This window comes from Hyla sarda, chromosome 3 (genome assembly GCF_029499605.1).
Source record: "Hyla sarda isolate aHylSar1 chromosome 3, aHylSar1.hap1, whole genome shotgun sequence".
Classification (NCBI taxonomy): domain Eukaryota; kingdom Metazoa; phylum Chordata; class Amphibia; order Anura; family Hylidae; genus Hyla; species Hyla sarda.
Window position 1 is genome coordinate 24,564,413 of NC_079191.1, and position 22,378 is coordinate 24,586,790.

The window sequence follows — 22,378 nt, forward strand, 5'->3', positions numbered from 1 at the left end:
TGGTTCTATCTTCTCTCATTGATGTCACTGGTTCTATCTTCTCTCATTGATGTCACTGGTTCTATCATCTCTCAGTGATGTCACTGGTTCTATCTTCTCTCAGTGATGTCACTGGTTCTATCTTCTCTCATTGATGTCACTGGTTCTATCTTCTCTCATTGATGTCACTGGTTCTATCTTCTCTCATTGATGTCACTGGTTCTATCTTCTCTCATTGATGTCACTGGTTCTATCTTCTCTCATTGATGTCACTGGTTCTATCTTCTCTCATTGATGTCACTGGTTCTATCTTCTCTCATTGATGTCACTGGTTCTATCTTCTCTCATTGATGTCACTGGTTCTATCTTCTCTCAGTGATGTCACTGGTTCTATCTTCTCTCACTGATGTCACTGGTTCTATCTTCTCAGTGATGTCACTGGTTCTATCTTCTCTCAGTGATGTCACTGGTTCTATCTTCTCTCATTGATGTCACTGGTTCTATCTTCTCTCAGTGATGTCACTGGTTCTATCTTCTCTCATTGATGTCACTGGTTCTATCTTCTCTCATTGATGTCACTGGTTCTATCTTCTCTCATTGATGTCACTGGTTCTATCTTCTCTCATTGATGTCACTGGTTCTATCTTCTCTCATTGATGTCACTGGTTCTATCTTCTCTCATTGATGTCACTGGTTCTATCTTCTCTCATTGATGTCACTGGTTCTATCTTCTCTCATTGATGTCACTGGTTCTATCTTCTCTCATTGATGTCACTGGTTCTATCTTCTCTCATTGATGTCACTGGTTCTATCTTCTCTCAGTGATGTCACTGGTTCTATCTTCTCTCATTGATGTCACTGGTTCTATCTTCTCAGTGATGTCACTGGCTCTATCTTCTCAGTGATGTCACTGGTTCTATCTTCTCTCATTGATGTCACTGGTTCTATTTTCTCTCATTGATGTCACTGGTTCTATCTTCTCAGTGATGTCACTGGTTCTATCTTCTCTCATTGATGTCACTGGTTCTATCTTCTCTCATTGATGTCACTGGTTCTATCTTCTCTCATTGATGTCACTGGTTCTATCTTCTCTCATTGATGTCACTGGTTCTATCTTCTCAGTGATGTCACTGGTTCTATCTTCTCTCATTGATGTCACTGGTTCTATCTTCTCTCATTGATGTCACTGGTTCTATCTTCTCAGTTATGTCACTGGTTCTATCTTCTTTCATTGAGGTCACTGGTTCTATCTTCTTTCGTTGATGTCACTGGTTCTATCTTCTTTCATTGATGTCACTGGTTCTATCTTCTCTCAGTGATGTCACTGGTTCTATCTTCTCTCAGTGATTTCACTGGTTCTATCTTCTCTCAGTGATGTCACTGGTTCTATCTTCTTTCATTGAGGTCACTGGTTCTATCTTCTCTCATTGATGTCACTGGTTTTATCTTCTCTCATTGATGTCACTGGTTCTATCTTCTCAGTGATGTCACTGGTTCTATCTTCTCTCAGTGATGTCACTGGTTCTATCTTCTCTCAGTGATGTCACTGGTTCTATCTTCTCTCATTGATGTCACTGGTTCTATCTTCTCTCATTGATGTCACTGGTTCTATCTTCTCTCAGTGATGTCACTGGTTCTAGCTTCTCTCATTGATGTCACTGGTTCTATCTTCTCAGTGATGTCACTGGCTCTATCTTCTCAGTGATGTCACTGGTTCTATCTTCTCTCATTGATGTCACTGGTTCTATCTTCTCTCATTGATGTCACTGGTTCTATCTTCTCTCATTGATGTCACTGGTTCTATCTTCTCAGTGATGTCACTGGTTCTATCTTCTCTCATTGATGTCACTGGTTCTATCTTCTCTCAGTGATGTCACTGGTTCTATCTTCTCTCATTGATGTCACTGGTTCTATCTTCTCAGTGATGTCACTGGTTCTATCTTCTCTCATTGATGTCACTGGTTCTATCTTCTCTCATTGATGTCACTGGTTTTATCTTCTCTCATTGATGTCACTGGTTCTATCTTCTCAGTTATGTCACTGGTTCTATCTTCTTTCATTGAGGTCACTGGTTCTATCTTCTTTCGTTGATGTCACTGGTTCTATCTTCTTTCATTGATGTCACTGGTTCTATCTTCTCTCAGTGATGTCACTGGTTCTATCTTCTCTCAGTGATGTCACTGGTTCTATCTTCTCTCAGTGATGTCACTGGCTCTATCTTCTCTCAGTGATGTCACTGGTTCTATCTTCTTTCATTGAGGTCACTGGTTCTATCTTCTCTCATTGATGTCACTGGTTTTATCTTCTCTCATTGATGTCACTGGTTCTATCTTCTCAGTGATGTCACTGGTTCTATCTTCTCTCAGTGATGTCACTGGTTCTATCTTCTCTCAGTGATGTCACTGGTTCTATCTTCTCTCATTGATGTCACTGGTTCTATCTTCTCTCATTGATGTCACTGGTTTTATCTTCTCTCATTGATGTCACTGGTTCTATCTTCTCTCCTTGATGTCACTGGTTCTATCTTCTCTCCTTGATGTCACTGGTTCTATCTTCTCTCATTGATGTCACTGGTTCTATCTTCTCTCCTTGATGTCACTGGTTCTATCTTCTCTCCTTGATGTCACTGGTTCTATCTTCTCTCCTTGATGTCACTGGTTCTATCTTCTTTCATTGATGTCACTGGTTCTATCTTCTCTCATTGATAGCCCTGATTATATCTTCTCACAGTGATGTCATCTGTTCCTTCTTCTTTTAGTGATGTCACTGGTTCTATCTTCTCTGTGTGATGTTATTGTAACACCTTCTGTCTATGATGTCACTGGTTCTGCCGTCTCATATTGATGTTATTGGTTCAAACCAAGGACTAGTTCTATCTCCTCTATGTCATGTCACTGGTATTGTCTTCTCTCTGTGATGTCACAGGATGTGTCTTCTTATTGTGATGCCACCAGTTCTGTCTCCTATTAGTGATAATACTTATTGTATCTACTATGTAATGTCCTTGCCCGGTCTCCTCTGTGATATCACTGGTTCTTCCTTTCTAATGATGTCCCTTAATGTGTCTTTTTTACTTTGATGTCCCTTGTTCTGTCTTCTTTTTTTGGATCATTCTGTCTGCCATCTCCCTGTGATGTCACTAGTCCTGTCCTGTCTGTGATCTCACATGTTACATCCTCTCGCTGTGATGTCACTAGTCCTGTCCTGTCTGTGATCTCACATGTTACATCCTCTCGCTGTGATGTCACTAGTCCTGTCCTGTCTGTGATCTCACAAGTTCCATTCTCTCACTGTGATGTCACTAGTCCTGTCCTGTCTCTGTGATCTCACATGTTCCATCCTCTCGCTGGGATGTCACTAGTCCTGTCCTGTCTGTGATCTCACCACTTCCATCCTCTCGCTGTGATGTCACTAGTCCTGTCCTGTCTGTGATCTCACGTGTTCCATCCTCTGACTGTGATGTCACTAGTCCTGTCCTGTCTGTGATCTCACAACTTCCATCCTCTCGCTGTGATGTCACCAGTCCTGTCCTGTCTGTGATCTCACCACTTCCATCCTCTCGCTGTGATGTCACTAGTCCTGTCCTGTCTTTGATCTCATAAGTTCAATCCTCTTGCTGTGATGTCACTAGTCCTGTCCTGTCTGTGATCTCACATGTTCCATCATCTCGCTGTGATGTCACTAGTCCTGTCCTGTCTGTGATCTCACAACTTCCATCCTCTCGCTGTGATGTCACTAGTCCTGTCCTGTCTGTGATCTCACAAGTTCCATCCTCTCGCTGTGATTTCACTAGTCCTGTCCTGTCTCTGTGATCTCACATGTTCCATCCTCTCGCTGTGATGTCACTAGTCCTGTCCTGTCTGTGATCTCACAAGTTCCATCCTCTAGCTGTGATTTCACTAGTCCTGTCCTGTCTGTGATCTCACAACTTCCATCCTCTCGCTGTGATGTCACTAGTCCTGTCCCGTCTGTGATCTCACCACTTCCATCCTCTCGCTGTGATGTCACTAGTCCTGTCCTGTCTGTGATCTCACCACTTCCATCCTCTCGCTGTGATGTCACTAGTCCTGTCCCGTCTGTGATCTCACCACTTCCATCCTCTCGCTGTGATGTCACTAGTCCTGTCCTGTCTGTGATCTCACCACTTCCATCCTCTCGCTGTGATGTCACTAGTCCTGTCCTGTCTCTGTGATCTCACATGTTCCATCCTCTCACTGTGATGTCACTAGTCCTGTCCTGTCTGTGATCTCACAACTTCCATCCTCTCGCTGTGATGTCACTAGTCCTGTCCTGTCTCTGTGATCTCACATGTTCCATCCTCTCGCTGTGATGTCACTAGTCCTGTCCTGTCTGTGATCTCACATGTTCCATCATCTCGCTGTGATGTCACTAGTCCTGTCCTGTCTGTGACCTCACAAGTTCCATTCTCTCGCTGTGATGTCACTAGTCCTGTCCTGTCTGTGATCTCACCACTTCCATCCTCTCGCTGTGATGTCACTAGTCCTGTCCTGTCTGTGATCTCACCACTTCCATCCTCTCGCTGTGATGTCACTAGTCCTGTCCTGTCTGTGATCTCACGTGTTCCATCCTCTGACTGTGATGTCACTAGTCCTGTCCTGTCTGTGATCTCACAACTTCCATCCTCTCGCTGTGATGTCACTAGTCCTGTCCTGTCTCTGTGATCTCACATGTTCCATCCTCTCGCTGTGATGTCACTAGTCCTGTCCTGTCTGTGATCTCACATGTTCCATCATCTCGCTGTGATGTCACTAGTCCTGTCCTGTCTGTGACCTCACAAGTTCCATTCTCTCGCTGTGATGTCACTAGTCCTGTCCTGTCTGTGATCTCACCACTTCCATCCTCTCGCTGTGATGTCACTAGTCCTGTCCTGTCTGTGATCTCACATGTTCCATCATCTCGCTGTGATGTCACTAGTCCTGTCCTGTCTGTGACCTCACAAGTTCCATTCTCTCGCTGTGATGTCACTAGTCCTGTCCTGTCTCTGTGATCTCACATGTTCCATCCTCTCACTGTGATGTCAATAGTCCTGTCCTGTCTGTGATCTCGCATGTTCCATCCTCTCGCTGTGATGTCACTAGTCCTGTCCTGTCTCTGTGATCTCACATGTTCCATCCTCTCGCTGTGATGTCACTTGTGCTGCCATCTTGATTGAGATGAACCATTGTCTCAGTATCTGATTATTTTATACTTTTTTACAGGTGGTTTGCACTCATGGAAATCCAAATGCTGCTTGTCCTCATGCTCTACAAGTATGAATTCCAGCTCTTGGATCCTGTTCCTAAGCAGGTACTTGTTCTTGGTATTTGTAATTCGTATCTCTTCTTAATGCGTTTAGAAGCCCTCACCCCATACCAGACCCATTGTGAAGTATTTTCCTCTAATAATCAGCAGCTGCCACAGGATAAGGAGCAATGGAAATATTGATGTCAGCGCATCTGCTCGCCCCGTCCGAACCTCTTGACACTAAGTAATTGTCCCTCTTCATCATCTGAGACAGTGGTGGGTCGATAAGATCGTCTCGTCTCTGCGGAACACGCTCTATTTTTCTATTATTTTTAGTATAGTTGCTCTTTTTTATAACCCACTTGACAGTAGTTACGTCAACCCCAAGTTGATCATGTAGTTTTACTACAGTTTTAATGCACCTTTATTATTGTGCAGACTTTTATTTTTTTTTTACATACTGCTTTTACCATAATGGGGGAGGGGAATGATCTTTCGATGTTGCAATTAATGCAGTGTTGATGGTAATGTTGAAAAATGCACATAAAAAACAAAAGCATACTTCCGGTTTTGCTGAGAGGGACATACAAGGCAGCACGCGCGGTCCCCAGCCACGCCCTTACCACACACCGCAGGTCAACAGAGAGCACTGTGGTCGTGACAGAAGAGAAATCCAAAAAGAAAAGCAATTCCTCAGTAGTATACAGCCCCTAAAAAGTACTGGAAGGATTAAGATGTTTTAATAGAAGTAATTTACAAATCTGTTTAACTTTCTGGCACCAGTTGATAAAAAAAATAAAAATAAAATAGAAGTTTCCACCAGAGTACCCCACACTGAGTAATTCAAGAGGAATTTACTCGAGTAATTCCTCTTGAATTCTCTGCTTAGAAATAATTAACATCTGCTTTGCCCGTTGATTTCAATGTATTTTACTCTGCACTGTTCACACTAGGAGGACATGTTCATTCTTCTTGCAGAATACGCGAGCTGAAGTCCATTGAAGTCAATGGTAAAAATGCTTCCACTTTAAATCGTTTCCGCATTGAATTTGCGCAAAATTCCCGTGGAATTCACGCAAAAATTCCACACGAAAAAAAATTAAAAGGAAATTCCAATATGTGGTTGAAGTCCAGCAAAAAAACCTAGTTTCCTCCTATATTCCTCGCAGAAAATCTGCGCAGAATTCTGTGCAATTTTCGGGGAAAAAAAACTTAAATTCTCTGTCGAAATTTTCACGCGAGGATTCCTCTTCTATTCCTCAGTGTCAACGCATCCTAATACAGTGTTTCCCAACCAGGGTGCCTACAGCTGTTGCAAAACTACAACTTCGCCGCGGAATTCCGTTCCGCTAGAAGAAAGAACATGTTCATTCTTCTATCGGAATACGCGAGCAGAAGTCCATTGAAGTCAATGGTAAAAAAATTTTTGCTTAAAATCGTTTCCACACGGAATATACGCGGAAATTCCGCACAAAATTTTTTTTTAGAAAAAGGGAAATTCCAATTGGTGGTTGTAGTCCAGCAAAAAAAATAAAATAAGTTTTCTCCTATATTCCGCACGGAAAATCTGCGCAGAATTCCGTGCGATTTTCGCAAAAAAATTTGTGCAAATTTCGCACGAAAAAAAAAACGTAAATTCCGTTGCGGAATTTTTTATGCGAGGATTCCTCTCCTATTCCTCAGTGTGAACGCATCCTAATACAGTGTTTCCCAACCAGGGTGCCTACAGCTGTTGCTAAACTAAAACTTCGCCGCGGAATTCCGTTCCGGAATACGCGAGCAGAAGTCCATTGAAGTCAATGGTAAGAAATTATCCGCTTGAAATCGTTTCCGCACGGAATTTGTGCAAAATTTGCACGGAAATTCCGCACGAAAAAATAAATTAATAAAAAGGGAAATTCCAATTGGTGGTTGTAGTCCAGCAAAAAAAAACTGTTTCCTCCTATAATCCGCACGCAAAATCTACGCAGAATTCCGTGCAATTTTCGCACAAAAAAAAGTACATTCCGTTGCGAGGATTCCTGCGATTTTCGTGTAAACTTTGCGCAAAATTTGTGCAAATTTTGGGCGGGGAAAAAAAAACTTAAAGGGGTATTCCAGGGAAAAACTTTTTTTTATATATCAACTGTCTCCAGAAAGTTAAACAGATTTGTAAATTACTTCTATTAAAAAATCTTAATCCTTTCAGTACTTATGAGCTTCTGAAGTTAAGGTTGTTCTTTTCTGTCTATGTGATCTCTGATGACACGTGTCTCGGGAAACGCCCAGTTTAAAAGAGGTTTGCTATGGGGATTTGCTTCTAAACTGGGTGGTTCCCGAGACAGGTGTCATCAGAGAGCACTTAGACAGAAAAGAACAACCCTAACTTCAGAAGCTCATAAGTACTGAAAGGATTAAGATTTTTTTAAATAGAAGTAATTTACAAATCTGTTTAACTTTCTGGAGCCAGTTGATATATAAATGATATATATATTTTCCTGGATAACCCCTTTCAAGGGGTACTCCGGTGAAAATCTTTTTTCTTTTAAATCAACTGGTGGCAGAAAGTTAAACATATTTGTAAATTACTTCTATTAAAAAATCTTAATCCTTCCTGTACTTATTAGCTGCTGAATACTACAGAGGAAATTCTTTTCTTTTTGGAATCCTCTCTGATGACATCACGAGCACAGTTCTCTCTGCTGACGTTGTTATAATAATACTAATAACACTTTATTTATTGTTGTCCTTGGTGGGATTTGAACCCAAGTCCCCAGCACTGCAAGGCAGCAGGGCTAACCACTGAGCTACCATGCTGCCCTTAGCATACATCTGCTATGCATCTGCTCTGCATCTGCTCTGCATGGTTGCTAAAATGAACAGAGATGTCAGCAGAGAGCACTGTGCTCGTGATGTCGTCAGTGTTCCAAAAAGAAATGAATTTCCTCTGTAGCATTCAGCAGCTAATAAGTACTGGAAGGATTAAGATTTTTTAATAGAAGTAATTTACAAATATGTTTAACTTTCTGCCACCAGTTGATTTCAAAGAAAAAAGGTTTTCACCGGAGTACCCCTTTAAGGATTCCTCTCCTATTCCTCAGTGTGAACGCACCCTAAAACAGTGTTTCCCAACCAGGGTGCCTCCAGCTGTTGCAAAACTACAACTCCCAGCATGCCCGGACAGCCAAAGGCTGTCCGGGCATGCTGGGAGTTGTAGTTTTGCAACAGCTGGAGGCACCCTGGTTGGAAAACACTGCCTTAATATTTTATCGTTGCTGAGTGTAAGTGTCTTGGGCGCCTCCTGTTTGTTCCACCAGAGCCCCTTGGCATGAAGTATTAGGTGGCATCTCATTAACTTAATCAGCCCAGTGTCACAGTGGAAAGTCCAGGTCACCCCTGAACGGCGCGGTGTGATGTGATGCCGTCCATTACCTCACATATTTCTCATTGTTGTCATATGAATCACAGATAGAAAGAGGAAAATGAGTGTTGATAGCCGTGTAGGTGCTGGATTCAGGCCACCCCGCTGACAGAATGATGACCTTCACCGCTATTACTAACGTTTACGGATCGTATAACATTGTGTGTGGGACAAGATGCCGACTGGCTGGAAACAGCAGACCTGAGGGTCATTTACCTTTACAGCTTCATGGCACAATAGGGCGCTGTTATGTTTCCTGGAAAGCACCAAATACAACAAAAAAAGGCAGATTATGGCTTGTTTAAAGACAGACATAAAAATAAAATACAAAGTGTGAACGGGAAATATGGAAACATGTTAGGTTAAATCATGTGTCTACTTTTGTAATACTATTTATATGGATATATTTTATATATGAAGTTCTGTATTATACTCCAGGGCTGTACTCACTATTCTGCTGGTGAGGTCACTGTGTACATACATTACATTACTTATCCTGTACTGATCCTGAGTTATATCGTGTATTATACTCCAGAGCTGTACTCACTATTCTGCTGGTGGGGTCACTGTGTACATACATTACATTACTTATCCTGTACTGATCCTGAGTTATATCCTGTATTATACTCCAGAGCTGTACTCACTATTCTGCTGGTGAGGTCACTGTGTACATACATTACCCTACTTATCCTGTACTGATCCTGTGTTATATCCTGTAAATCTTTTATTAGAAAAATATAAATCATAACAAAACATAAACCAGCACAACTTTGCCATAACGGAAAACAACAACATGAAATAACATAAACCCAAACTTTACATTTAAATAAAAGAACAAAAATCCTGCCTAACCGGCCAGCCCAGCTTTCCTACTAGAACTAGAAATATTATAACTACACCTTTCATAGCCAAACAACACACTCATAAGAAACATAAAAATAGCACTATTTCGCTTTAACTCAAAACACCCAAACTCGGGAAAAATCATACATAGAAAACACAACAAGCACTCACACTGCACACCATGTTTTTTTTTTTTAAATAATAATATTATTAATAATAATAATAATAATAATAACACTATACCACATTCACACATGCACACATATATCCATATATTAACTACATTTAACCAAGAAACCAAAAATAAATAAATAAATAAATTAAATTCAACTCAAAATACACAAACTCGGGAAAATATCTCAGAAAACACAATACACACATGCTTACACACATCTTTACTACATACTACATATATAAACCAAAGAAAAGAAATCCACAACGGGATACTAAAGAAACATTACTACAAAAACAAAACTGGTTCGACTGCCATGTCTATCTCTACTATAAATACTATATACTTAACAAAAAAAATAAAAATAAAATGCTCCATTTTTTTTTAAATAATAATATTACATACATTATACATACTATATACATAACTAACTATATACACTACTATGTACAATACTATACACAAACTATATACACCTACAAATATAAAAGAACATTCTACACTAAACTGACCCTTCACCCACACCACCCGCCCTCCTGTACATGGGTCAGAGTCCATACAGTTCATAGTCCTCAATGTCCAGTCCACAACTGACCCATGCCAGGTCCACCAAAAGAAAAGACCACCACCACCCACAAATATACCCTCCCAACCTAGAACTCCTCCCAACCAACTTAACCATAACCAGCTTTAACATACATAAGCAAACAATACAACCCACTTTAGGCCCAAGTTCGGTGCCTGTAAGCCCTTCATAACCTTAGCATCTGAAAACAAAACAAAAAGCTAGGGTGCACATGCATTAGCCCACCACCAGGAAGAAGGATGGCAATCCTGATACATACAAAATGTATATTCTTTCCCTAACTGCACCCTACCTCTCACCCTACCATTATCCCTAAAGATAAACTGACCCTACTATCACCCTAACCCTGTCCCTGCATCACTGTCCCTAACAAAAACAAGGGTACTCTACCCAAAAGGTCTAGTACCTAGGGCACATCAAAAGAAAACCCTCTCCATAGGAGAGAAGCCCTACTGGTACCAAGACTGCCATACTCCAAAGACCTGATCTTCCCGAGGTCACCGGTGATGTTCCTACAGACCTCCACCTCGGAGAGGACTTTGCGCTGATTAGACACTAAACACCGTGCATTCCACGTGTAGTACCTAACCACTAAGCTGACTAAAAACAAAGTGCCCCGATCTCGGCCACCCAGGTTCCTGAATGCCCCATAAGCCCACTCTGGATAGGTAAGGCCGGCAAGTTGACTCCAGCCGATGGAAGCGCCCACCCAGTTGTAGACCCTTATATTAAAGGGACAAAGAAGCAGGAAATGGTCCATGCTTTCCAGCATGTCCCCGCACTCTTCTCGGGGACATCCCCGGTCATCAGATCTCCTGCACTTCAAATTGTCCCTCACATATAGCTTCCCCTGAAAGCAGCGCCAGGCCAAGTCCCAAAACTTCTGGGGGATCCTTTTCATATTCAAGAGATACAACCCCACCCTCAGATCCCGACCTGGGCAGTCCCTGAGCGCCAGAGGCTTCTGGAAGTGGGTCAACAGAACCCGTTTGTCAAGGAACTGCCTTGACTGGGTCCTGATCTCCCACACTCCCAGACCCCACCGACGTATCGCCTTCAGAGTCGGGGTAGCGTAAGCCGGAAGATGCCCATGGGGCGTACGGAGGTCCTTCACTTGCCCTCCTGTCTCCCATTCCTGGAAGAAAGGCCGAAACCATTCCCTGCAGGAGAGTACCCACGGAGGAGCCCTCTCTGACCAGAGGTTTGAGATGTTGGCTTTCAAGAAGGTGTTTGTTAAGAACACCACAGGGTTTACCATAGATAAACCCCCTAGTCTCCTTGTGCGGTACGTAACCTCTCTCTTGACTAGGTTCATCCTGTTCCCCCATAACAGTTGGAAAAACAGGCTGTAGATCCTAGTGTAGTAAGCCTCTGGCAAGATACATACACTGCCCAGATAGATAAACAAGGGGAGCAGGTACGATTTGATCAGGTGTACCCTTTCCCTGAGGGTCATAGACCAACCCTTCCACTGATCCACCCTATGAGTGGCATCCTGTAGCTTACCGTCCCAGTTTTTGGTGGGAGAATCATCCTGGCCGAATGTGATGCCCACAATTTTTGCTGAGTCTTGGGGCCCTGGGAGGGTGTCCGGGAGATCAAACGTGGGATCTCCCCCTCCCAGCCAGAGACTTTCACACTTATCCCGGTTGATCTTGGACCCGGATGCCTACGAGTAGCGTTCCACCTCCGACATCACCACATCGACCTGCTCTCTCGAAGACACGAAAATGGTGACATCATCAGCGTACGCCACCACTCTCTGGGTGACATCCAGCTCCGCCAGACTCATCCCGACTCCCGCCAACGGCCCACAATCTACCCTCCGGACGAAGGGATAGATTGCGAACACGTATAAAAGCGGGCTCAAAGGACAACCCTGACGGACTCCGGACCCCACCTCAAAAGAGCGGCCAGACCAACCGTTCACCAGAGGGAAACTCTCTGCCCCTGCATACAAGATCTTAAGCCAATTAACAAAAGTACTCGGTAAGCCATATCTCAGGAGGACGGACCAGAGGTACTCGTGGTTCACCCGATCAAATGCTTTGGCCTGATCCAGGGACAGCAAGTACCCCTTCCAGAGACCTGCACTACTCCGCTCCACTGCCTCCCTGACACTAAGGAAAGCGCTTAAGGTGCTGCGGCCTGGAACTGAGCAATGCTGGGCCCCCGAAAGGAGCCGGGGTGCAAACTTCACCAGCCGATTAAACAGTATCTTGGCCAGAAGCTTCCTGTCCGTATTGAGAAGAGCTATGGGCCTCCAATTCTCAATCCGGCTGGGATCTTTACCCTTTGACAGAAGAATCAGGGCGAACCTCCTCATTGACTTCGGCAGAGTGCCCGAGGAGAGACACTCATTGAATACCTCAGTCAAGAGGGGAGCTAAAGACTTCTTAACCCCTTAAGGACCAGGCCATTTTACACCTTAGGACCAGAGCGTTTTTTGAACATCTGACCACTGTCACTTTAAACATTAATAACTCTGGGATGCTTTTACCTATCATTCTGATTCCGAGAATATTTTTTCGTGACATATTCTACTTTATATTATTGGTAACATTTTGTCGATACTTGCATAGTTTCTTAGTGATAATTCCAAAATTTGATTAAAAAATTGAAAATCTTGCATTTTTTTTATAACTTTGAAGCTCTCTGCTTGTAAGGAAAATGGATATTCCCCCCCCTTAAAATTTTTTATTCACATATACAATATGTCCACTTTATGTTTGCATCATAAAATTGATGTGTTTTTACTTTTGGAAGACACCAGAGGGCTTCAAAGTTCAGCAGCAATTTTCCAATTTTTCACAAAATTTCCAGGGACCAGTTCAGGTTTGAAGTGGATTTGAAGGGTCTTCATCTTAGAAATACCCCACAATTGACCCCATTATAAAAACTGCACCCCCCCAAAGTATTCAAAATGACATTCAGTCAGCATTTTAACCCTTTAGGTGTTTCACAGGAATAGCAGCAAAGTGAAGGGGAAAATTCACAATCTTCATTTTTTACACTTGCATGTTCTTGTAGACCCAATTTTTGAATTTTTACTAGGGGTAAAAGGAGAAAATGTATACTTATATTTGTAGCCCAATTTCTCTCGAGTAAGCACATACCTCATATGTCTATGTAAATTGTTCGACGGGCGCAGTAGAGGGCTCAGAAGCGAAGGAGTGACAAGGGGATTTTGGAGAGTACGTTTTCTGAAATGGTTTTTGGGGGGCATGTTGCATTTAGGAAGCCCCTATGGTGCCAGAACAGGAAAAAAAAAACACATGGCATACCAAAATTTGTAACCCCATCACTTCTGAGTATGGAGGTACCCCATAGGTTGACCTGAAGTGCACTACGGGCGAACTACAATGCTCAGAAGAGAAGGAGTCATATTTGGCTTTTTGAGAGCAAATTTAGCTCGGGGGCATGTCGCATTTAGGAAGCCCCTAAGGTGCCATGACAGCAAAAAATACCCACATGGCATACCATTTTGGAAACTAGACCCCTTGAGGAACGTAACAAGGAATAAAGTGAGCCTTAATACCCCACAGGGGTTTCACGACTTTTGCATACGTAAAAAAAAAACAATGTCACTAAAATGTGTGTTTCCCCCCCAAATTTCACATTTTTGCAAGGGTTAATAGCAGAAAATACCCCCCAAAATTTCTAACCCACATCTCTTCTGAGTATGGAGGTACCCCATAAGTTGACCTGAAGCGCACTATGGGCGAACTACAATGCTCAGAAGAGAAGGAGTCATATTTGGCTTTTTGAGAGCAAATTTTGCTCGGGGGGCATGTCGCATTTAGGAAGCCCCTATGGTGCCAGGACAGCAAAATAACCCCCACATGGCATACCATTTTGGAAACTAGACCCCTTGAGGAACGTAACAAGGGGTACAGTGAGCATTTACCCCCCCCCCCCCCACTGGTGTTTGTCAGATCTTTGGAACAGTGGGCTGTACAAAATTTTTGCACAGCCCACTGTTCCAAAGATCCGTCAGACACCAGTGGGGTGTAAATTCTCACTGCACCCCTCATTACATTCCATGAGGGGTGTAGTTTCCGAAATGGGGTCACATGTGGGGTTTTGTTTTTTTTGCGTTTGTCAAAACCGCTGTAACAATCAGCCACCCCTGTGCAAATCACCTCAAATGTACATGGTGCACTCTCCCTTCTGGGCCTTGTTGTGCGCTCCCAGAGCACTTTGCGCCCACATATGGGGTTTCTCTGTAGTCGGGAGAAATTGCCTTACAAATTTTGGGGGGCTTATTTCCCTTTTACCTCTTGTCTAAATGAAAAGTATAGGGCATAACCAGCATGTTAGTGTAAAAATTTTTTTTTTTTACACTAACATGCTGGTGTAGACCCCAACTTCACCTTTTTATAAGGGGTGAAAGGAGAAAAAGCCCCCCAAAATTTGTTAGGCAATTTCTCCCGAGTACGGCGATACCCCATATGTGACCCTAAACTGTTGCCTTGAAATACGACAGGGCTCCGAAGTGAGAGCGCCATGCGCATTTGAGGCCTGAATTGGGGATTTGCATAGGGGTATTCTACGCCAGTGATTTCCAAACAGGGTGCCTCCAGCTGTTGCAAAACTCCCAGCATGCCTGGACAGTCAACGGCTGTCCGACAATACTGGGAGTTGTTGTTTTGTAACAGCTGGAGGCTCCATTTTGAAAACAGTGGCGTACCAGACATTTTTCATTTTTATTGGGGAGGGGAGGGGGGCTGTGTAGGGGTATGTGTATATGTAGCGTTTTTAACTTTTTATTTTATTGTGTGTTAGTGTAGTGTAGTGTTTTTATGGTACAGTCACACGGGCGGGGGATTACATCGAGTTTCCCGCTGCAAGTTTGAGCTGTCGCGCAAAATTTGCTGCATTGCAAACTTGCAGCCTGATACTCACTGTAAGCCCCCTGCCCATGTGAATGTACCCTGTACATTCACAGTGGGGGGGGGGGGGGGGGACCTCCAGCTGTTGCAAAAATACAACTCCCAGCATACACAGACTATCAGTGCATGCTGGTAGTTATAGTTTTGCAACAGCTGGAGGCACACGGGCTGGGAAACACTGAGTTAGGAAACAGACAATGTTTCCCAACCAGTGTGCCTCCAGTTGTTGCAAAACCACTACTCCCAAACATTCTCAGGCATGCTGGAAGTAGTAATTCGGCAACATCTTTAGAGCCAGAAGTTGCCGAACTACAACTCCCAGCATGCTTGGAGTTGTAGTTTTGCAACATCTAGAGGACTACAGTTTGCAGACCACTAATACAGTGGTTCCCAATCTGTGCCCTTCCTGAAGGGCCAGATGTTACAGAACTACAACTCCCAGCATGCCTGGACAGTAAGGGCATGCTGAGGATGTGTAGTTTTGCAACATCTGGAAGGGCACAGTGGTCCCAAAACTGTTGACCTCCAGATGTTGCAAAAGGGCTGTCTGAGCATGCTGGGAGTTGTAGTATACAGGGTCCCAATACAGCAATGCATGTCGCTTTACGGCGACGTGCATTGCTGTAAAGGGCCAGACCGCGGCTGAAGAGGAACCCACCTGTTGCCGCCGCCGCCGTCTTAATTGCCGGGATCTGGGTCTTCAGGGACCCAGCACTCCCCCGTCCCCCGCTGCGTCCTCCAGTCTTCCTCCCATCCTCTACGGACTTCCAGGGACCGGGCAGGGCGGGAGGAAGTAACCGCCCCCCCCCTGCGATTGGTCGGTTGGATCGCAGGGGATAGGAGGAGGTGGCAGGCTTGCCACCTCGCTCCTAGCCTCCAGCATGGTCCTGGCTGTCTGTGACAACCGGGATCACGCAAAATTACCGGGCGGTCGGGTCCCAGAGACCCGATCAGCCCGGTATCGCCGCAGATCGCAAGGGCCTACATGGCCCCCATCGACGTTTGCCCTGGATGCCTGCTGAAGCATTTCAGCAGGCATCCGCTTCCGATCTCTGCCCGGCGAGCGTCAGGGACCGGAAAACGCCATGACATCCTGGGACGTCATTGGTCCTTAAGGCCCAGGGTGCCATGACGTCCCAGGACGTCATTGGTCCTTAAGTGGTTAAAGGTCCTGTACCACTCGGATGTTTAGCCATCCGTACCTGGCGACTTCTTAGGGGCAAGCCCCTCGATCGCCAGTCTCACTTCCTCTTCCCTGATTTCTTCTGCCAAAACATCAAGAGAGGGGTCTACCCCTGGCTCAGGAATGGTTTCAGCCAGGAAAGCTGACATCCTGTCTCGATCTAGATTCTTCCTTCCCAAGAGGTGCGAGTAGAAGGATCTGACAACCTCCAAGATCCCTGATCTGGACCGATTCAGAGATTCCGTACTATCAATCAGTCCTGAAATTACTTTACTACTTACTGACATCTTACAGTTTCTGTAAGGGTCTGGCGAGCAGTACTTCCCGAAATCCCTCTCAAAAACCAAAGATGCGTGCCTATCGTACTGACACCTCATCAGCAAGGATTTCACTCTGGAGATATCCTCCCGGCTACCTCCAGTCGAGACGAGAAGCTCGAGTTTCCTCCCCAGGCCCTGATACAAGCGATACCTGTTCAGGGACCTGAGGCTCGAGAGCTGGCGGAAGAACCCCGCAACCCGCTTCTTGAATATCTCCCACCACTCTGACTTTCGACAACATAGGTCCAGTAAAGGTACCTGACTCTGAAGAAAATCCTCAAAGGACTGTCTTACCTCCGCTTCCTCCAGGAGGGACGAATTCAGCTTCCAATAACCTTTACCCATCCGGGGGTCTCTGAAACTTTCAGGGAAAACAAAATCATACAGTGATCGGAGAACTCCACCTCAACCACGGACACTGTGGAAGAGATGGCTTCCTCCTTTAAATAAAACCTGTCTATTCTAGACCTGCAGCTACCTCGATGAAAGATAAAACCCGCGTGGCTTGAGGGGCTCCGGATGTGGGCATCCTCTAGGCGAGCTTCCCTAACTATACTATTGAGAGCTATGCTATCATAAGCCAACCGATCATTGGAGCCTCTCCTATCTTGGGATCTCGTGACAGTATTGAAATCCCCTCCAAAGATCACCTGTCGGCTTGTAAAAAGAAAGGGCTTAATCCTCATAAGGAGATCTTTACGGTCCCACTTGGTTTGCGGGGCGTAGATGTTAATAAGCCGGAGCTCTTGCCCCTTCATGAGGACATCTAAGATCAGGCACCTCCCCATTTCTAACTCAATAACCCATCTGCATTCAACAGGAGCGGAAAAAAGGACCGCCACCCCACTATACGGCTCAGCCGCAAGAGACCAGTGGGAGGGACCGCGCCTCCACTCTCTCCTGGCTTTTATCAGGGAGGCAAGATCTGACAACCTGGTCTCTTGTAAAAAGAAAATGTCGGCTTCAACACGGCTGAGAAAATCAAAGGCTGCAAATCTAGCCGTATCCGACTTCATGCTGGCACAGTTAGTAGATGCCAGCGTCAATGGGGTGAGTGCCGCTGTGAGGTGGTTTTTTGCGCACCCGTAGATCCATGCGTCCGCTCCTCCCCCAGCTCTCCGAACATTTCTGAAGCTAGAACTGGGGGAGGGCAGAGCAAGGGGAAGGAGGAGGTTTACGCCCCCCTCCCTCATCTCCCCTCCCTGAGCTCGGCTGGACGCAGATCTCTACGGCACGCCCCCTCCCTGAGGACATAGATCGCCACGGCAGGTCTCCTCCCTCATCTCCACGAGCTGAGGACGTAAATCTCCACGGCAGGTCCCCTCCCTCATCTCCCCGAGCTGAGGACGTAGAGCAGTGCTCCCAATGAGCTCTATGTGTAAAGGGGGACATACTGTACGGGCTAAAGGGGGACATACTGTACGGGCTAAAGGGGGACATACTGCACGGGCTAAAGGGGGACATACTGCACGGGCTAAAGGGGGACATACTGTATGGGCTAAAGGGGGATATACTGCACAGGCTCTTTAGCCCGTGCAATATATCCTCCTTTAGCCTGTAAAGTTTGTCCCCCTTTAGCCAGTACAGTATGTCCCCCTTTACACATTGGGAGCACTGCTCTACGTCCTTAGCTCGGGGAGATGAGGGAGGGGACCTGCCGTGGAGATTTACGTCCTCAGCTCGGGGAGGGAGATGAGGGAGGGGGCGTAAACCTCCTCCCTCCCCTTACTCTGCCCTCCCCCAGTTCTAGCTTCGGAAATGTTCGGAGAGCTGGGGTAGGAGCGGACGCACGGATCTACGGGGACGCAAAAAAACACCTCACACCGCCATCATGGGTGATTGAGTTAGACGGCCCTAAGCCCTCATTTCTGTTTTTTCTTTACCCCCTCATCCCCAGATGAGGAGGCTTCTTTCTCTTTCAACCTTTTTTTGGACTCAGACTGGTCCATTTTTGAATCCCCATCTCCACCTGGCTCTGGTTTGGCCCCATCCCCTGAGGAAACAGCCCCATCAGGACAGGGCCCAGTTCCCCCTGGAGGCTCCCCCACTTCAGGCACCCCATCCTCAACCCCCCCCCCTCCAAGGAGGGGGAGGAGATGGCATCGAGGATAGAGTACCGGTTAGACAGATCAATCAGAGGGGGGGCAGGTAGGCTTCCGCTTGGGACCTGGTCAGTATTACGGGGACAAGAGGGCTCCGACCTCTTCTTTCCCCCTTTACTGCCCTTCTTTTTTGGCCTCTCTTCACCCTCCTCATCCACACTTTCATAGTGGGAGGAATCGGAAAGATCGGCCTTGCTGCCCTCTTCTCTACAGATTCTCCTCATTTCCTCATCCAGCACATTCTCCTCCAGGGCCTCAGCAGTTTCAGGACTAACCTCTGGGGCAGGGCCAGAAGCTACCCCTGCCACATGGGAACTCTCCAGTTCCCTGCTCCTTCTCCGATTAGCCTCCCGCCTCAGCTTCGCGGGACTTTTCCTCTTTACTGACCCTGTTGCACCTTCACCCACACTCGTACCCTCCCCGGCTGAAGCAACATTACTGCCGTCTCCAGCCAAGGTGACCGTCGCACGGGCAAAGGCGCTGGGACAACGGCTGAAAGGGTGTCCTAAGACACCACACATATGACACCGGATCTGCCTACAGGATGCGGCAAGATGACCTACCCCACCGCACAGTGCACAGACCTGCACGGTACAGGCTGCGCTAAAGTGAGTGGGGCTGCCACACCTGTGACAAACCTTGGGTTGCCCCTGGTAGAAAACTTGGATTCTGTCTCTCCCAAGAAAAGCAGCTGATGGGATGTGGGCAACAGTGCTCCCCGAACGCTTCAGTTTGACGGAAAACGTCCAGGCCCCAGACCAGATCCCATGTTCGTCAAAGTTCTTTTTTGGCATGTCCGTCACATCCCCATATCGGCTGAGCCAGGTCATGATATCATAGCAAGAGAGTGACTCGTTACGTGTCAAAACGGTCACTTTCTTGACCAAATTCTGACGGGATATCGCCTTTACGGCGAAATCCCGCCAGCCGGGCTTGCTTTTCACCACCTCATAGTTCGACCAGAAAAGTTCCAAACCCTCTGGCCGAGCGAAGCTGATGTCAAACTCGGAAGTACCGTAGGGGTGGATAAGGGCAAAGATGTCACTTGCCCTGAATTCCATCTGGAGGAGGAGCTCAACCACCTTTCCCCGAGGCGGACACGCATCTTCGCCCCTCCACACTAAACGGACCACATTCCTACGGCCAGTTTCCTGCCCGGATGTCGGGAGGGACCAGACCACCTCCCCGTTTTGTTCTCAGAAGGCGCCTAAGCCGTGTCTTTCTATCCAAAAAGACAGGTCAACCTCACCCCTCCCCTCTACCTGGATTGACCTGTCTCCCCTACGTAGAGCCTCCAGGAGGCGCTGTTGCATGTGACCCCCAGAGCCAGATGGAGATGGGGATCCCCCGGCAGTGACGCTGGCATAGCTTCTGGGAGAAGCAGCCACTACCGGGGGGGCAGTCGAACCAGAAACCAAACCAGTACCCTTATTCTTGACAGAAACATCAGCCATAACACCTCTCTCTGCCATTCCACTACCACTCCTCACCTGCATTTCACTAGCACCCCTCTCTTGCACTCCACTTGCACCCCTCTCCTGCACCCCTCTTACACCCCTCTTGCACCCCTCTTGTACCCCACTTGCACCCCTCTCTTGCACCCCACTTGCACCCCACTTGCACCCCTCACTAGTACTCCACTTGCACCCCTCTCTTGCCCACCACTTGCACCCCTCTCTTGCACCCCACTTGCACCCCTCTCTTGCACCCTACTTGCACCCCTCTCTTGCACTCCACAAGTTCCCCCCTCATCCACACTGCTACCACAACTCCTCCCATGCACACCACCATAATTCACATTTTGCACATTACCATTTTTGTTCTCACTTTCACTCTTGCCTACACTCTCCCTTGGTGTGTTACAGACTGGGCTGGCTGGGTCTTTTGCATGTTTAATGGGTGCCGGTTTCAGAATTGGCGCTGCATAGTTCTTTCTTCCCGTCTCTTGGGGTGCAGACTCACGCTCCGCCTCTGACATAGGTGGCCACGCCCCCTCGCAAAATGACTGTCCCTCCGGACTCACTCCCGCTATGCCTGCTACAGCCGACGCACAGGGAACCTCCCCCTTTACAGCGCAGTGCCCCTGGCGCCAGAACCGGTACCAACCACGTCACCTAAGGGACCGCCCCCTGAACCAACAAGGTCCGGTGCCCAGACACTCCCCCCCCCCCCCCCCTCACAGGAGAGTGCCCTGCAGCGCCAGGACCTGTACTGCCCACTTCAACTGAACGGGTGAATCTGCCACCATTTTCTGGTGACTGGACACCCTCCCCCCTCACAGGAGGGTGCCCTTTTTTTTCTATAGCACCCACGGCCATTTTGGGTGCACTACTGTATCCCCCATGCTGGCCCCGCTCCACTACAGTAACGGGGTCTGGCAGGTTGGGGGACCCAGCACCCTGAACCGACTTTTCAGCCGACCCAGACTGCTGGAAGGGAGAAAAGACAAACTTCACTTGTCCCTCAGTTTTCTTTCTTTTTTTGCCTTTTTTTTTTTTCTCCTCCTCTTCTCTTCTGGGCCCAAATCGTCTCCAAAAGAAAAAAATTCTAGACGGGTGGGTGACTCCTGCATTACAATCGCCCGCAGGAGACCCCCGTCTGCCAAGCCGCTGCCTTCACCGCAGTCACTGCCATCATCATCCTCACTGGAGGGAGGTAAGGCCACCTGAGCCGGGTTTATATAGTCTGCACTCAGGGTAAGTGGGGGGTCAGGGGTAGCAATGGTGGCACATACCGATACAGTGTCCATATCCCCCTCACTCACATTGCCCTCCTCACCTCCATCACCTTCCTCCATCTCCTCCTCCTCACTGCGACAATCCTCATCTTGCTGACTTTCACAACCTCTGGAGGCCCTCATGCTGGAGAACCTCTCTTCATGAATTAGCTTCTCACCAAGAAACCCAGCACCCTCCACAATGTCCGATCTCCTCCTCACAAGCTCCTCCACCTCTTTCCTCAGAGACCTCACCTTGGTGTTGAATGCTGATCTCTTTGCCTTAGGTGCCTGATCCGCTTGATAGATGGCAAACTTTAGATCTTCTCTAAGGCCACGAAGCTGCTTTCCAAGCTGTTCATATTCAGCCATCTTCGCATGGATTCTTGATCCAAAGGTCGCCAGGGATTCTCTGTTCCCCTTTACCCCCCATTGCTGGGGTTGTGAGGGTCCAGACACAGCTGCCTTCACTGCACTCCTCTGCCTGGAAGAGCTTCTTTTCCTTGCAGGGCTTTTGCTGAAAGCTTTGCAGCTCCCAGCTGAGGACGGGGGAGGGGGCACCACATTACTGTGAGCCCTGGTTGTTCTCCTAATTCCGTCCTGATTATTGGCCGTGGCATTTTCCTTGGCACCCCCCGCCGGCCGGGTACGGGGAGTGCAAGATGAAGCTCCAAATCCCCTGGGCTCCATAGCAGGAGAACCTACCCAGGTGTATGCCACACACCTGGGGAGGGGCGGAAGAAAATCACTGCTTCTCTGGAAGTCTTAGGAGCTCAGCAGAACACAACCTCTCTCCAGAGCTGGACTCACTATTCTGCTGGTGAGGTCACTGTGTACATTACATTACTTATCCTGTACTGATCCTGTACTGATCCTGAGTTAGGCTGCATTCACACCTCGCTTTTACGTTACGGGTACCGGATCCGGCTGGGGGAGGGACA

At 46.8% G+C, this 22,378-nt stretch overlaps 1 protein-coding gene across 4 annotated transcripts in view; it reads left to right on the top strand.

Moving 5' to 3' along the window:
- Positions 1-22,378, top strand: part of LOC130361199 (24-hydroxycholesterol 7-alpha-hydroxylase) — a 137,471-nt gene that overhangs the window by 95,754 nt on the left and 19,339 nt on the right. For all 4 annotated transcript variants that reach the window (XR_008890903.1, XR_008890902.1, XR_008890904.1 and 1 more), the window contains one exon: positions 5,199-5,286. Coding sequence is in view for 1 of the 4 variants with exons in the window: in XM_056563909.1 (XP_056419884.1) it covers positions 5,199-5,286 (88 nt within the window). In the remaining 3 variants the exon portion in view is untranslated. The remainder of the gene's footprint in view (positions 1-5,198; positions 5,287-22,378) is intronic.